The 17,367-nt window shown below is 35.9% G+C and overlaps 1 protein-coding gene across 1 annotated transcript; it reads left to right on the top strand.

Moving 5' to 3' along the window:
• Positions 1-225: 225 nt before the first annotated feature.
• On the top strand, positions 226-16,570 carry EXO1 (exonuclease 1). The gene is made up of 13 exons (XM_009893637.1): positions 226-386; positions 1,067-1,186; positions 2,102-2,225; positions 3,020-3,157; positions 3,247-3,459; positions 5,558-5,745; positions 6,577-6,673; positions 7,314-7,530; positions 8,561-8,816; positions 10,024-10,507; positions 11,000-11,101; positions 14,371-14,564; positions 16,429-16,570. The coding sequence occupies exons 1-13, from the start codon at positions 226-228 to the stop codon at positions 16,568-16,570; spliced, it is 2,436 nt and encodes an 811-aa protein (XP_009891939.1).
• Positions 16,571-17,367: the final 797 nt, after the last annotated feature.

A 17,367-nucleotide genomic window follows, 5' to 3' on the forward strand; every position in this document is an offset into this window, starting at 1 on the left:
CCCCCTCCCCGCGGGCTGCGCTGGCTTAAAGGTTTTGCATCTCTTCGGAGGGCGGGAAGGAGCTCCGGCTGCGCAGGGTGCGTGATGGCACTCGCAGGGGCTTCTTGTGCCTCTGGTTCAGCCCAGCACCTGCCTGCCACCTGAGCTGACGTTCCCTCTGCAAAGATCGAGTCTCAAACTTGTGGTCACGCTTTTCATTTTCCCGGCTGCAGTTTAAGCAACATCATGGGGATTCAGGGCCTGCTCCAGTTTATCAAGGAGGCTGCCGAACCTACCCACGTGAAGAAATACAAAGGGCAGACGGTAGCTGTGGACACCTACTGTTGGCTGCACAAAGGCGCCTATGCTTGTGCTGAAAAGCTGGCCCGAGGAGAGCCAACAGATCTGTAAGTCTGTGTTACATTACTGTCTCGGCCCTCTTGCAAATCAAAGTTTTGTTAGCTTGACATTTGTTGAGCTAAAAACTAAGTTAAAGCAGTTTCACTTCTTACTATTGCTTCTGAATTCTCAGTCCCAGCTGTACTTTTTTTGGAAAAGGAAATGGAAATGTTGGCTATAAGTAAGTACCTTTCCAACTGTGCAAAATCAATATGGAAGTATATATTGGGGGAAAAACTCTCTAAAATATTTTCTATCGAAACAGCAACGGTTTGGTGAGTTAGTCTTTTCCAGCATCTCTCACTCTCAGTTGTAATCTAATATCTCTGATGAGGTTCTGTAGATGCAATTCATATGTTTCAGGTCTAGTATTGTTTTCAGGAACCTGATTTGTACAAAGTGATAGTTTGTAAATACTGCTGTGACAGAAGTTGTAAGGGTACTAAGTGTTGTGTTTATTTTAGATTGAGTATAGGTTTAAAGGAAACAAAATGGAAAAAAAAAAAGAAAACCAGTATTCAAGTATTTTTACTCTTTTTGAGGAAATGCATGACCAATTAAGATCCTTGAAAAATAGTTAGTCCTAAGCTTACAGTTCTCCTTTCCAGCAAACAGAAAATATGCAACAGACTTGTGCTTGACAGTAAAGTTTATTGTTCTTTTCTTGCTTTTGTTATTGTTGATGCAGTTATGTAGCTTTCTGTATGAAACTTGTTGATATGCTCCTCTCATTTGGAATTAAACCAATTTTGGTATTTGATGGATGCACCTTACCTTCTAAGAAGGAAGTGGAAAAGGCCCGACGAGAGTAAGTACTGAACTGTATTGATTTGCAAGCAAAGCAGTATGTTTACTGTCCATTTTCAAAGTTGAAAAACCTCAGACTTCAGCTAGGTAGTAATCTCTGATAAACTTCCCTGCAAGGTAGTGTTATTTCATTTAATTTACAATTTAAAAATCATACAAACATCTTCTTAGAGGTTTTATTCCAAAAATAGAAATGCAATTCATAAATGAAAGCACTGTTACAGAGGAAGGAAGTAAACCTCTGAACATTAGTTCCTGTAATGTATTAAAGGCTTTTAGTTCATCCACCCTCGTGATCTCTGGACAAAAATATTTCTTCCCAATATAATTTTAATTAAAACTAACACCACCTTCCTTGTCTTTCTCTGTAAAAAAATCAGATAAACTTGTTTCGAGTTTGGATTCAGGTCCCTGTATAATGGGACTTTTCACTCAAGTGGTGAGAATTTTTCGCTAGTGTGTTTTATGTATAAATTCTCATGGGACGTATGCTTCCTTCAGCATGGAGCAAAAAATTTCCAATATTTGGAATGAAGTAAATGATGCCTTCTGTCCTCTAAACCAATAAGTATCTAATGTTGGGTATTCTCAAATTCCATTAAATCTATTTCACTGCAACCTGAGAGTGGGTTGATCTCTTCTTTCACACTGCTGATTTCAGTTCCTGAGTTAGTTGTCACTGTTTTCTGAGAAAACATAAATTTCAACACGCCGATCTAATCATCCTTGTCAATATAATTATTTAGTTATTCTTATGTCTTAAAAAATTACACAGTGGAGCAGAGCTGGGAAGTGGTCATCTGCAAAACAATTTTTTTTCCTTCTTTCCTACTTGTCTCTCTTAGTCCTTTCTGCTACTTGTTCTTTTAAGGGGAAAATAATCTGAGGTTGGTGGATATTTTTGTTTATCTTTCAGGAAGCGTCAAGCCAATCTTCTGAAGGGGAAACAATTGTTGCAGGAAGGGAGGCTGTCAGAAGCTAGGGAATGTTTTGGGCGCAGTGTAAATGTTACACATGTTATGGCTCATGAAGTTATTAAAGTAAGTTGTCAATGCTGTTGATACCGACAGTTTTAAAAAAAATTATGTAGTAGGTAGCATGTCTTTCTATGCTTTTTGTATGGCTACATTGCTACCTCTTCTATGTAGGCAAGAAAAATATTCCCCCCTTCTTAGCTTCTAATTGTCCTGCATGCATAGGATTGTTAGGTACAGTTAACAGACTTTATTATTATTCATTGTGCCCAGTTATATAAATAATGGTGATGTGTCAATTGAAATACATCTCTTCTTACTGCTATGAAGTGACTTTGATAGCACCAACAGTTTTACTTTTGCTGCACAAAACTAAACACATTTTTTGGGGTTTGTTTCCACCCCCACCCCCACCCCCCCCCAGCTAGTTTCTGAGAAACTAGACTACAGAAAAATTTTTTTGGCTGCTTAAAAACCTTTCTAATAGCTTTTTGCTATCTTTCCATTGCAGTCACAGGATCTTTATCAAAATAGTATTACATTTGTTCTAGTGCTGTTTTCTTTTGTCCAGAATATAACCTGCATGAGTTTGAAGCTGGCACCTGTGGTCAGATGCAGTGAGCATAGTGTTACAGGCCAACACAGTAAAGGTTATTTTTGTAAACTAAACTATGTACGTCTAAACTGCTTGAAACTTGAGTTTTGAATATGAGATATCAGGCTGTAATGTGGAGTGGGTGTGCGATGAAAAAGATCACGGTTTCAGTTTTTTGAGGTAGAGGTTCTTATGCTTTCAGATGTCTTAAGATAATTACTGAAAATTAATACAAAGTACCTGTATGATTCTTGTTTATGTACAGGCTGCACGAGCTCGGGGAGTTGATAGTATTGTTGCTCCTTATGAAGCTGATGCTCAGTTGGCTTATCTTAATAAGACTGGCATGGTTCAAGCTATAATTACAGAAGACTCTGATCTGTTAGCTTTTGGATGTAAAAAGGTATGGAAGAAAATATTAATAGCCTTTACCTCTTGCTGATATCTTAAAAGCAGAGTTTGAAGTTGCCAAATGTATTTGATGTTTTCCAGGTCTTTCTGAAAATTGACAAGTTTGGAAATGGACTAGAGATAGATCAAGCTCGACTGGGAAACTGCAAGCAGCTTGGAAATGTATTTACAGAAGAGAAATTCCGCTACATGTGTATTCTTTCTGGTTGCGACTACCTCTCGTCAATTCATGGAATTGGGTTAGCCAAAGCTTGCAAGTTACTAAAATTAGCCAACAATCCAGATATTATAAAGGTAAACTTGGTTTCACTTTGTGTGTTGGCTTTTTGGCAGCCTATATCTCTATATATGAAATTAACACTGAATTGAAAAATATGAGGTCTTCTTGACTTCCTCCATTTTAAGAGAAGTACTTTTCACCTGTGCTTTACACAGATGGTAAGCTTAACTTAATCAAGTGTTGAAGTTGTTATATATTTAATGAAATACACTAGTGTAAACTTAAAGAATTGTTCTAATCCTTCAAGGGCATATTCTGTTTGAAGAGAGACTTAATTTTTTGTCAGTCTCTGGATTGTTTTGTTTGTTTTTTCCTTGCATTGCCGGCTCTTTGTCCTGTTTTTGCAGATTAGTTATTAGAACTGCTAATTGAACTCTGTTACTTTGGCATAAGTGCACTTTTGTCTATGTGGAGGAGGGGCAGAGATTGGGAATCTTACATGATTCCTGTTTTGCATTTAAGTACATATGCATACAGACATCTACATATTAAAAACATTGTTATGGAAGAAAAAATTGGTATAGTGCAAAACAAAAAATAAGGTAGGGATTTTTTTTTCTTATCCAATGCATGAAATGAAAACAAATCTAATATTAGGAAATACAGAGGCTAAGAGAGTGGGAATAACTTCTGTGTAGATAGTAGGGGAGAAGAGAGTTTTTAAGAGCTGATAAGAAAAATACCTTACACGGCTGTCCTGGAGGCAGGTAAATCTAATCCAGAAAAGCATTTGAGTGTGCAGTCTGATTAACTTAACATATTATCTTCTTTCTTAAGTTACTTACACGCTTTAGTGTTTTTGTGTACAGCCTGTGTGAGAAAGAACTATGATTTTTAGTTTTAAAATGTTTTATATTATAGAATTGTAGAATCATTTAGGTTGGAAACAACCTTTAAGACAGAGTCCAACCATAAATCTAACACTGCTGAGTCCACCACTAAACCACAGCCCTATGCACCATGTCTACCCATCTTTTAAATACGTTCAGGGATGGTGACTCAGCCACTTCCTTGGGCAGCCTGTTCCAATGCTTGACAGACAACCCTTTCTCTGAAGAAATTTTCCTAATATCCAATCTAAACCTACCCTGGTGCAACTTGAGGTTGTTTCCTCTTGTCCTGTCACTTGTTACTGGGTAGAAGAGGTTAATCCCCACCTCTCTACAACCTTCTTTCAGGAGGTTTCTCCTTATTATGTAAAGTAGGCATCAAAGCAGCTGGTTTATTTTGCCTTTGTGGAAGGAAAAATCGAACTTTGAACTTTCCCATACGAATCATGATTTCCTTTAAGTTAATGTATCTTTTTTTGAGCAAATTGCCAGGATCTAATCACTTGAAAAACTTTCACTTAGTAATTTGTTATGTGATGTTTTCCACCGCTGTTTTCCAACAGTGTTGGGAAGTCATGACTGAGTCAAGGTATCAAGTAGGCCAACAGTGCCCCTTCAAACTCATTTTTCTTAATGAGATTAGTACATTTGCCTGTATTTAGGATGCATGGCCAAAATACCCCTGATATTTTATTTAGGGACGAGAAGAGATTCTTGCTTCTGGCAGTACGACAAACTTTATCTTCAAAAGAAGGTAATCTGCCTTCTGTGAAACTGAAAAACATAGAGGTCAATGGATTAATAGGAACTTCTTTTAGAGTGGTGTAGTAACAATATATAGGAGAAGCTACCAGATCAATCTGTAGTCTTTATGATGAGTAGTGGGGGAGGGTGGGGAAGACATCTGATTAGTTTTGATTTTGTACCCTAAAAACACCAATATGTTGCTTATGTGTTCTGGTAATATGAATGATAGAATTTGATATGTATTAGTTTTAACAAATATACCTTAAGGAGATGCTCCATATTTATATTCAGATTTTGTATTTATTTATTGGACAAGAAGTCCTCTTAAAGAGTTGAATTTTGTTACTTATGTGATTGTAAAGAGCTTGTGAGTAGGAAAATAATGTATAGAACTTTTTTTACTCTCCTCTTTAAGTTGAATCTGCTTGTTGTAACACATTCTACACTTCATGAAAAGCAATGATACTTAATAACTGACATGTATTTAACCTTTTGTGTAACCTGTTTAAATGAAACAGCAAACTTTTTTTGACAGGTTATTAAGAAAATGGGGCAGTATTTGAAGATGAATATAACAGTACCAGAAGAATACATACAAGGTTTTACACGAGCCAATAATACATTCCTTTATCAGTTAGTTTTTGATCCTGTCAACAGAAAATTAGTCCCTCTGAATGCATATGGTGATGATATTGATCCAGAAACTCTCATTTATGCAGGACGGTATCCTTTGTTGAAACAGCATGGTGGGGAAATAAGGTTGAACAGGTGTAGTACTAGAGTCAATAGCAGACATCCAATGAAAAAAAGTCTGGCTTTTCTGCAAGCCTAAAATGTTGTGGGGTTGGGTTTTTTTCTTTTCTCTTTTGCTCTGATTTTAACTTCAAAAAAAAAAAAAGCCCAAGCAGTAACAGGGTGACCTATCATTGACATGTTATTTTAGGCAGAAGTTATTGATCTTTTTTTTTTCTTTTTAGAAAACAACTCATTAAATACAGGTTGTATTCAAACTGTTTGAATTGCACAAGTTACAGACAGTTGTAAAGCATGTGTTAAGAGTGTTATAATCTCTGCCAGTTTAATTCTTACAGTCAGCGTTCAACTCATTCTCTAATCTAAGCTTTCCCTGTTATACTGGATATCTCTTTCTATAGAACAAGTAGCATTTTGCCGCGTTTGTGCATCATAAATTTCAGCATGGAAGACTAGGAAAACGAAGAAAGAAAGGGGACTGTTGAAGTAGTTAGTAGCTCTGTATGTTCTTCGAGCCAGGAAATCTGGCATTTCCAGAAATTAAGAAGGAGAAAGATGGTAACTTTTCTACTGATCATTGAAGGTTTTCCTCTTGACTTTCATGATTTGCCAAGCACTGCAGATTTGTACAATTGCTGTTGCCTCAGACTGAGCCATGAGTGGTAGTATTAATGCTTCTGGTTAATATTCTAGCAATGCTTTTTGGCATAAAAATAGGAAACTGCTATTTTAACTTTCATGCTATGGTTCTTGAAATTTGATAAAATAATCAGATATTTTCCTTTAATATGATGGGAACAGACATATTGGTGATGTTACTGCATTTCAAATTGCCATTGGCAACATTGATATCGACACAATGGAACAAATTGATAATTATAACCCTGACAGTGCACAGGTAATATCTTTTTTTCTACAGTGTACTGGTTTGAGGACCAGGGCCTTTGTTGTTTACAAAGATTTTGACATGGGTCTGAACATTCATGATTGAATGTTATCCACAGCTGGCTTGGTAATGAAAGCTATTCTGCTATTACAGAAGCTATATGCTCCCACAAACACGTATTTCTCATTCTCTGTACAGGTAGAATGTTACTTTTCAAGGCATTTGACTTTAATGTTTGGTTTACTTTCAAACTTTTTTGATAAGTCCTTAATACTATTGACAGAAATAAGTGATTTAAAAAGAAAATTCTCAGAGTTGTGCAGTGTGTATTTCTTCCAAGTATATAACTCTGAGGAAAATAGTTTACCAAATTAGCCTTTTTGAATAGAAATAAAATTATAACTTTTCATTTTGTCTGAGATGAGTAGCTAGTTACTTGAGCCATATTGAAATGAAGAAGTCATGGCAGCACAAAGAAAAATAATTTGCATCAAAAGCTTGAAAAATGTGGGAACAAAAAGAAAATGCGTGGAATATGTCAGCAGTTGGTGTGCAAATGTCAAAATGTCCTTGTATGCTAAATCAGGAAATCATATGTAGAAGGCAAAATTATAAACCTATGTCATGTTTTTTTAATATTTTTTTTTTTTAGCCTGTGCAGCAGAGAAGTCGTGGCTGGAATGACAGACATGGTGATCATGTAAATAGCATTTGGAGCAAAGACTACAAGCTTGGCCCTAATGCAGATACTGTTCCTCATAAAATGCATTTACCAGAGAAACCGACAACCAGAGGCATGGAGAAGATAATTAGTGTTAAAGGGCTAAAACTTCCAGGCAAAGAGCTCTTGGCAAAAAGGCCAAGGAGTGGTATGTTTTTATTAAAATAAGTATATAAATAACAGCGGACTGTTGTGGGGAAAGGAAAGATTTCATCTTTGACTTGAGGGCCTGAGCTTTTTAGATGCCTAACTCTAAATTTTATTGTCTGTGTTCTGTTTTCAACAAGCTGCAAGATGATCCATAACACTTAAGCCTACATAACAGTTGAGGCAGCAAACTTTTAGCAGCAACTTGAGTTTAACTTTTTCTTTAATTTGTTATAAAACTTTGTTGCTTTCAATTTTAAGTTGTCATTTTTAATAACTGTTCTATTTTTAGTTGTTTTAATTTCCATCTTACAATGGCTTGTGAAGAAATGGAAAGAGCCTATTTTTCCTAGAGTTGATATTTGATGAGACAGAAAACTTAGAACGTTTTCTCTACTCTTCTAACACCATGCTGCCTGTATCCCCTGTATAGGTATTCTTTACTCCAACTTTCCTTGCTTTCTCTAGTAAACTTGTGCTATCTTGTCTTCTATACCACCTAAATTATATGTGGTGAAATAAACTGTGGGTTTGTAATAGAAGGGGCACTTCTTTATTCCTATTGTGCTTTATCTGATATGTTAAGTATTTTTCCCTTCTGCTTCCTTTGTTTTCTGATTATGCTGCTAGGGCTCCTTTTTTGCCTTTATTACTCCTGATATCTTCATACTCCCTGTTTTCCCAAGATTTGTAGTTAGTTTAGCAACCAGCCGTTAAGTCAAGCTTAGTTTTGCTTTCAAAGTGTTAAAAAAAAAAAAAACCACAAAAAAAACCCCCCAAACCAACAAACCGAACCCAAACAACAACATCAGTGTTTCATTTCAGCTCTTCTGCCTTTACTCCATCTACACTTTCATAGAAAGTTACTTTTTAGGCCACGTACCAGAAAACAACTGTGTTAAAGACTTGTGAACTGTAAAGTCAAAAATTTTCCTACCAGACCTTACTAATATTTTTAAGCCTGTGAGAGTAAATATGTAATGCTCAGTTCTCATAATTGGTTACTACAGTGATGCTTAAATTGTCTTTAGATTTAGAAGAAATCTCAGATGGAGACCTGTTGAACCAATATTCATTTTCAAAAGCAAAAAAATGCAAGAAGGAGAGTGATGATGACAGTCAAGCACAGAAAAGTGGCTCAGCAATACAAAGCCTTGATTCTTCAGGGAATTCTGTCACTCAAGAAAGCTCAAATGCCCTGCCTAGAGTTAGAAATAAATTTGCTTCCTTTCTACAAAGGAAAACCAAAGAGAAGGATGCTGTAATTGTTCCAGGAACAAGAAGCAGGTATGCTTGCATCACATATTTTAATAAGTAGAACAACAAATAACCTGAGTACTGAAAATAAGAATACCTTGAACTTTTTTATGCAATGGTATTAATGCACCTGTAGTCCTGAGCCGAGATGGAGAACCCTTTGTTCTAGGCGTGCTATCTATGTGTGAGATAAGTAGATAATGCCAACTTTTTACTGCAGAAATGAAGATGCTGAGACTATTCAATACAGTGTAGCCTGTGGATATCAAAATTAATTAAGATTTGGCCATATTTCTTTTCCAGGTAAAGGTCATATGATAACTCTCTTAGAGTAGCTGCTTTGTGCTAATTGTGCAAGCCGTTGCTCATATATTGACTTATGTTGACAGGGTTTTTCTTGTTTCAGTAAAGCCAAACGGGGTCGTGCTGTATGACCAATACCTGTTCTTATCCCATCCCGTTCAGTTGATGCTCCTGACCTCTGGCACCAGCACTTTGAGAAGAGGGACTTTGGGTTTGTTAGTTTTTTTGATTGGCTGGGTTTTTTGGTCCCGTTTGGCCATGTTTGCTTGAATTGGTCTTGCAAAGCATTATCACAATTATGTCTCTTACTGTGTAATTTTTATCTTAAGTAATTTGGATATTTTTGAGCAGCATATTTTTACAGAACAGTCTTAATACTGATGTTCTTCAGCTTTAATACGCACTTTCCTGAGCTGAGAGTTTTGTTATGTTGCATCAAAAACTAAGAGTTGTTAGTGATGGTAGCTTCTTCTCTAAAGCAATGCTCAGTTTCTCAGAAAGCTCTGACTTGTACTTATTCTTAGGAGCTGATGCTATAGCACAGAAAAGAACTAGATAGGTTCTAGTTTCCTTCATAAGAGGTGCTGAAGTGTTTCACTACTGTTTAGCTTTATGACAATTAAAGAATATATTCTTAAATTTTATAGGATTCCTAGATGTTTCTCTTTTCCAGATGAAGAACCTTATTAGTTTCAGTCAATGAATGACATGTTTACAGGTGCTTTCTTCCCCCTTTTTTTTACTGTTTATCTGTTAAATGCCTCCCTGAGGAACTGAGACTTTGCCCATTGTCAAAATAATTTGTGCGTGCAAGTGCACTTCAAAAATAAAATTGATGGATAGAGACAACCGTTGGATTTTGGAGATGAAATACTCATTTGCAGTAACTTTCTTCCCCCTTGCCTTCACCTTTTTTTTTTTTTTCCTTTTTTAGGTTTTTCTGCAATGATACAATTATGTTTGATGGTAGAGCAAAGAAAGATGACAGTGATCTAACTCAAGATGCTGACCAGGATTGTCAGAAACAAGAAGTAAAACATGTAGCAGAAGACTTTTCTCAGTTTTCAGAAACTGAAAAATCAACAAGGACTGTCTTTACACCTCCAGGAGAAACGCAGAAAAGTTGCTTCCAGTGGTTTAGCAGCTTCATAAATAATTCAGAAAATCCTGGTCTATCTCATACTGCATTTTCGCAGCAGTTTCACCAACAGAGAAGCAACTGTGTGCTATCCAAGGAAGGCCAGGTTAATGGGGTACAAACAGAGAGTGGGGCAGTATGTGATGAATTGGAAGAGGAATCGTCCCCCTTACCCAAACTGGAACAGTCATCACATTCTCAAAGGTCTTGTGAGCTAGCAGAATGCAGTTTGAAGTCTTCAGAAATACCACAAGTGTCTAACAACGGTTCAGATGCAGAAGTAAGAAAACTAGGTGTTGTTTCAGCATTTGCTTTCACTTTAAATTATAAATGAAATTAGGCAGCAAAGTCTCCTCTTTAAAATGATACCCTGCAGATTATGTAGCTTGTTCTAACAAAACTTGTCAAGGCTTAATGTAGTTGTATAAAATGGATTGACTACTAGCTTAAATCAAGTCTGGGTTTAGTTTGTTTTCAGTCTTTCCACGGTTTTCACTACAGCGGGTCATAAAAAAAAATTGGTAGGCTAGCTTGTGTTCTCTGCTTTTGTTAGTCCCTGAAGAAGTCCTTTCAGAAAGCATATGTGTGTCACCATAGTGTTGCTTTCTGAAAATAAGCCCAGGTTTTGTATAAATTCTTAAATTGTGGAAAACATGATTCCTTACAAAGTATATATGTTTAGGTATAAAAATATACATTGTGTGGAAAGAGGGGGGGAAAAAACCCAACAACCAAACTATATTAAAACCAAATTAATTTTCTCTTGATGAAGGAATCTGACTCCAACTCAAAACTGGCTGATGATCAATGTGCTCGGTCTCCAGTATTTTCTGCTGTTCAAACTGACAGAAAAAATAAGAACGTGAAGACCAAGGTAAGAATTCTTTTAACTTTACTGTGAGCTCTACTAAACACTGAAAATCAGTTTCTGTTGTCTACTGGTTCATTCTAGAACTCAATGAAAGACTCTTAAGCAATGCATATGTTGGCAAGAGAAAACTATATTCTTATTCAGCTGTATTAGAGCTGAGATGAACTATAACCAGGCCACCTATGAATTGATATCACAGTTGTAACTTGTTTGGGGATTTTAAACACTGGTATAAAATAAGAAGCTAAGCTAAAGCAAAAAACCACTTCGTAATTTTCCTCAGGCATGCTAAATACACAGGTTTTATGGTGCAAATTGCAGTCGTGTTCATAATCCAGATACAGTTACAAGATACAATGTAATTTCATTGCTTGTCTCAATAAATCTGCTGGTTTAGCAGGCTCCTTCCTCTTTGACTAGAAAAAGTGTGTTTAAATTTCAAAATCTGGAAAGGTTCTAGTCAAAATTTTTTGTTTAATTGTTTTAGTTAAAAGCCTTGTCAGACCCAAATCAATATGGAAGGACAGTCAATTTTCCATCAGAGTCCACACTTCAGTGATTTTTCCTATTGGTTGGGCACCTGCAATTTGACTTCTATGTGGTTTCTTAGATGTCTAAGAATAAACTCATGTGCCTTGTCTTTGTGACATTTATAAGAGCTTTACCCCTTTGTCTAATTTATAAAACTTTTAATACCTTAAGAAGTTAGACCGCTTTTAACTGTTAAGGCATTGTCATTAGAATTGGCCAAAAGATTCATAAGTCAAAGGAAGATGCTTTCATCCTTTCATGTACATCTCTACTAACTTCTTTCTCATAGACAGATTAAAAATATCGAGTGTCTCTCTGCCAAACGAGAATATGGTGTGTTTTGTATAATAGTGACATCTTGTGGTCATTGTTAGTAACGTCTATCTTAAGCTGGAATTTACATCTTTAATCTGGAACAACTGATCACAAAAAGAATGTATTTAATATCTTTTTGCTTAATGCTTTGCTGAGCTTAAAGGTACATTGGGAGAATGAATATACTAATTAATGGGGAATACACAATATGGAAGTACTGAGGTAATGTAAGCATAATATAGAACAAATATTCAGGATGCTTGGAGCTCTTCAGACAATAGGAATCTGTTGAAAATCCATGAGGACAGTAGGGTTAGTATAAAGCAGGTGGCTAGTAGGAGGACTTCCCCAACATATTTTTCTTGAGCATGCATTCCCTCTGCTTCCTTTATGCTGGTAATAGTACTTATAATGAGTTGGACCAGAAAACTGACCTGGCTGAAAGCTAACTAGACAACAACCGAAAGGTCAATCATTGGAACTCAGGCCCACCCAGACTCTCAAGCTCATGTGAGTTGTAGCACCAGTGAGACCATTGGAGCAAGTAGTCAGAATTGAAGACGGGGGAGGTAGACATAAGGAGCAACACTTTTGGCTCAGTTTTCCCTTAGAATTGCTTACTGCAAGTGTTAAACAAGGGATGTGTTTGCTGGTGTTAAGTACAGTAAAAGATACCGAGGGGAATAATGATTTAGGGAAGAAGCAGTCTATCACTTAAAATATAAATTATTCTGATTTGAGTAAGCTGAATAACGTAGGTGATCTGTAGAGATTTTTAAAAATTGGAGGAGGCAGAGCTGTTGCATCTTCTAAAGATGATCCAGCAAAACAGAAAAAGATGATTGATTTAGAGCAAAATGCTTTATTCTTGATAGCATTCAAATAGGAAATGAGCATTATTTGTGACCTAGGTGTCCTAAACTAATCTTACGTAGCCAACTGTAAAATAAGAACTTCTTACAACTGTAGACAGTCACCATCTCTTCTGCAGGTATTGAATTTTGATAATTATGTTTTTGTCCTCATAATGACAGACAAAATCTAAAATAGCAGGCTGAAAGTGAGCGATCACTTAAAAGCTGGTAATTGTGAGTAGCTCATAGTCTACAATATTACAATTCACAAAAAGGCTCAAACAGTAAAACGTTCTAGTGCTTCCAAACAGCTACCTTCCAAAAAATTGGGGAAAACGATATGTGTATATAAGACGGAATAAAATGATGGAAAATATGAATAAGCCATTTGTGGCCTTTTGCCATTTGTGAACTTATTTGGCAAAGAAAGTTTTAACTTTGTCTAGAAGTGCATTACATGTATTTAATTATTGTGCCAGGATTATGCACATATAGTACAAATGAGGAGACAGTGATAGCAATAGATATAACTTTTAATTTATGAAGTGTCATAAGCTACTTGAAGGAAAAAAAATCCTGCTGGTTGGACTTTCCTGTGTGTCTTCTGTTGTTAAAATAAACTTACTTTTTATCCATGAAGTTGGAGAAGGCAAATATGATCAACAATATTGTATCAGTATTAGAAAGCATGATAACGGCAGTCTGAGTAGGTATCAGCCAGTTAGTCTGGTATTGACCCCGGAAAAATAACAGGAATGTAAGAGATTGTGGTTATGGGTGAGAATGTCAAATCTAAAAATCGCACTGACTGATATAATTACAGGAATTATGTCATGTCAAAATGAGCTTCCTGTATTTGTAAATATGAAAAAACAGAATCAGTGCTTGGAAACTTACAAGGGAATTGAAAATGAGGCACAATTTTTTTTTTTAATAACAGGGGTGGTGAATAGCTAGAATAAATGATATCATGAACCCATGTGTTTTTCTTTTAATTGATGTGTTCAAACTTAAGACTGGTTGCATTTGAGAGAGATATTCTGGCCAAGCACAGCTGTTTTGAGTTCCAGGTACAGAAACTGGATAAGAAAGTCCAACTACATGTCTTACGATCCTTGGGGTAATCATACTGATATCTGTGCTCTGCTTAGATTTTGTGGAAAATGGAGTCATGTGTATCACAGAATGATACTAGAGAGTAGCTTCTCTTAAACTCCTGAAAGCTGACATGGAAGTCTTTGTTGGGCTGTCATGTAAACAGAGAAGAAAATAAATATTCAATAGACTTTAAAAGCTTCGTTCAAGAGACATGTGTTTGGATTCTAAGAGGTTGCAAAGATATATGGAAACTGATTTACCCCTTCTTAGAGCTGCATTATGTCTGATGTGTTTGAGTTACCACTTTCTAGATTATAGAAGCTATCGAAATATACCTTGTTGTGGCAATTCAGATTGCATTATTTCAACAGAATGTACAGCACTTTTTTTTTTATTATAAGCTTTGCAGCAAAATATCTGTTGCTTACAGGTTGTCATTTTAACCATTTATGCTGTAATATTAAAATCTCACAGGTTCCTGGTTTACATAAATCCAGTTGTATAGGGTCACGTATTGTAACAAAGCTCAAGCCATTGATACCAGCTAAAGTAAGTGGATTAAGCAGGAAACTGTCACCTGTGCAGAAGAGAAATCACTGTGATGCTGAAAATAAGCTGGGACTGCAAGCCACCATTAGTGAACTCCGGAAAAACTTCCAATTTAAAAGGTGAGTTGCTTTAACCCTTTACTTAGCACCATGTGTTTTTGTTTTTTTTTTTTAGTCCTAAAGAAACAATTTTCAAAGCAGACTCTACACATCTCCTCCACACAATTCAATGAAGATAATAGCTTAAGATAGATACTTTCTACATACGATTTTTAATTTCCTAAGCTTGATATAACCATAAAATATGATTTGTGGTAAATAGGCTCTTCTAATTACTTTTTTCTTTCTAACCAGGAAAAACTCTCAGCTAAAACTAATAAATTGCAGGAGTGTATTTTGTTTACATAACTTGTAAGAAAATTATTACCGTAGTTTGTCATCAAATACCAAAAGGCATTTCTTAATCTAAATACAGAAGGTGCATAGAAGTTGCTGAACTTAATTGAAAACCAAGTTGTTGCTATTTAACGTTATGTGCCTCTCACACTTTGAGATGGCCAATTGTCAGAACTGTCCTGCTTGGTGAATTAAGTGATGGAATATTTCTGTTAGCTGAAGTCTCTGGTTACAAGAGACATTTTTGCACTTTATAAAATGATATTGTTTTCCCTTGTGCAGGTGACTTGGCTAACTTGAAGTTTTTGCAAATGTCTTCAAGGTTTGAACTTGAAGGACAATTATTATTTAAGAAAAAAAAAAAGAAACCAAAAAGTGTGGGTATTCTAACTTACACTATTTCTGTGGTGTCAGTAAAAACTCCTGGGGGCAAAGCTTTCCCAGCTTCAAGTAGCAATCTCAACTTCGAATAAATAAGTCTTATTTAAACAAAACCATTATTCTCATTAACCTGAAACCAAATGCGAGTAGGACGAAAGTATTTTCTTTGCACTGAGTAGTAAATGGGAGACTGGTAAGCATGTGTTAAGACAGATGAATGTATTTTAGTAAGTTTGGGCCTTAAGGTGGGCTATTATAAACATACAACTGATTTCTGTTTAAAAAAAAAAAAAAAACCACAACAAACTTTTGGGAATCTCACTTTTTGTTGTCTTGATGTGGGTTAAGAATGACAGCTTCAAAGAGGAAGCAAAAGTGTTTGTGTATGTATTGTTCAACCTCTAATTGGGCATGTCTGACCAGGGTTGTTCACATAGGGAGAAAATTTGTATATTTTGATTTATCAGAATACAGGCAGATAAAACAGAGTGAGCCTAGATGGCACTCTGTTCCTTTTCTCTGCTGATGGTTTCAAGACTTAGCTCCCAACATCCACATTTTATCCATCCAGTTTTGATAGGCCTGTAACTTCTAGGTATTTACAGGGGGTATGTATGTTTGTATATATTACTTCTATGTAAATAAAGTACTTGCTTATTAGCTTTTAGGGGATTCTTTTCTTAATTTATTTCACAAAAGGTTTTTTTTACTGCCAGGACTTACTTAGCTCCGAGTATCCTGTTTATTGTTTTTTCAGACTTTAAAATGTTTCTATATTAGCCTTATGTCTTAATTATATTGCCTGATGGCAAATAAATCATGTGGGACACTAATCTGTTCTGTTCTAATGTCAAGATTCACAGGTTATATATGAAATTATGATTATTCAGAAGACTTAAATGTTAAGGAAGCACATACAACCCAGAGTAGGATGGGGTACATACAGTCTTTCAGATATAAAGCTAATAGCTTATTCTGTCACAGGATAACTGGAACAGTTGAAATCACTTTCCGTGAAGTTGTTCAGATATAGTGAAAATCAAACATTCATTACAAGTGTTTATTTTGGGCTTCTTTATAGATGAGTGGATAGTTAGGTGAGGGGTCTTGCTTTGTTTTAACCCATACGTTCTCACAAGCCTGTGGTTAGAAACATACAATATCATAACATTCTTGGGTTTTGTTTTGTCTTTGTTTTTCTGTGCAGAGATTATGAAAAACTTCCTTCTTGTAAAAAGTCAGATCCATTGTCTCCAATCAAAGATAATATACAGCTCACTCCAGAAACAGAAGAAGAAATCTTTAATCATCTGGAACGTAGTCATGTTCAGAGAGCCATATTCCAATGAACTGTATGCTTTGCACAATAGGATGCATTTTTAATCATTGTCAAAAATTACCTTCTGGATATTTCATCATATAGAGAAGATGCTTTGAAAACCAACTATATATTTTAGTCTGACTAGTGATTTGTCTTTTTTTTTTTTTTATAAAAATGTGAATTGAAAGGTACAGTTCTATACTGACTGGAATAAAATCCTTCAGATGCGTCTGTTCTCTTATTCAAAATCCCATGCTAAACATTTTTCCAAGCCTTTTTCAGCTGCCCCTGGGCATTTTATGTAGGTCACATATGCAATCCAAGTTCCTACAACAGCTATGGCTTTGTCTTTGCACAACAGCAGCAGAACAAATTTGTGTCTTAATTTTTAATAGTTGATCACGTTTTTGCATCTTCCTTCTTTCCTCTTGAGCCTAATTTGGCTCCAAGACAAGAGTATAACTGCTGTTCAGTGTTCATAATGGCCTTTGCTGTACTTCCAGCACTCTGATAACTATTGCTTTTGCCTGTAAGGTAAGATCTGCTCTCTCAATAGTTAACATGACTGCATCAAATGGAAGGCTATCTTGGGGGACTGCAGAAAGGCGTATCCCAAATAATTGGTCCCTAAATTCTCACATTAATAGAATGGTCTCTGAAGAAATACAGTGTATTCCTCTGTTCTACCTGTTCTTTCTATGTTTGTAGTCTTATCCAATGACAGACAGACAAAATATCAGTCCTCAGAGCTAAGGGTTACAAAAGAGCATTGTCCTCATAACAAACCAAGTTTCAGTCTTCAAAAGCCCATCAACTACAGGGAAA

The sequence above is a fragment of the Charadrius vociferus genome, unplaced genomic scaffold, assembly GCF_000708025.1.
Source record: "Charadrius vociferus isolate BGI_N301 unplaced genomic scaffold, ASM70802v2 scaffold309, whole genome shotgun sequence".
In the NCBI taxonomy this organism is placed as follows: domain Eukaryota; kingdom Metazoa; phylum Chordata; class Aves; order Charadriiformes; family Charadriidae; genus Charadrius; species Charadrius vociferus.

What these genes read in the sequence shown, in the direction of transcription:
- EXO1 (XM_009893637.1), top strand. Translation starts at nt 226, where the DNA reads ATGGGGATTCAGGGCCTGCTCCAGTTTATCAAGGAGGCTGCCGAACCT. An exon ending in TAGCTTTTGGATGTAAAAAG is followed by an intron (nt 3,158 to 3,246) that starts GTATGGAAGAAA and finishes GATGTTTTCCAG; the next exon opens with GTCTTTCTGAAAATTGACAA. An exon ending in ACAACGGTTCAGATGCAGAA is followed by an intron (nt 10,508 to 10,999) that starts GTAAGAAAACTA and finishes CTCTTGATGAAG; the next exon opens with GAATCTGACTCCAACTCAAA.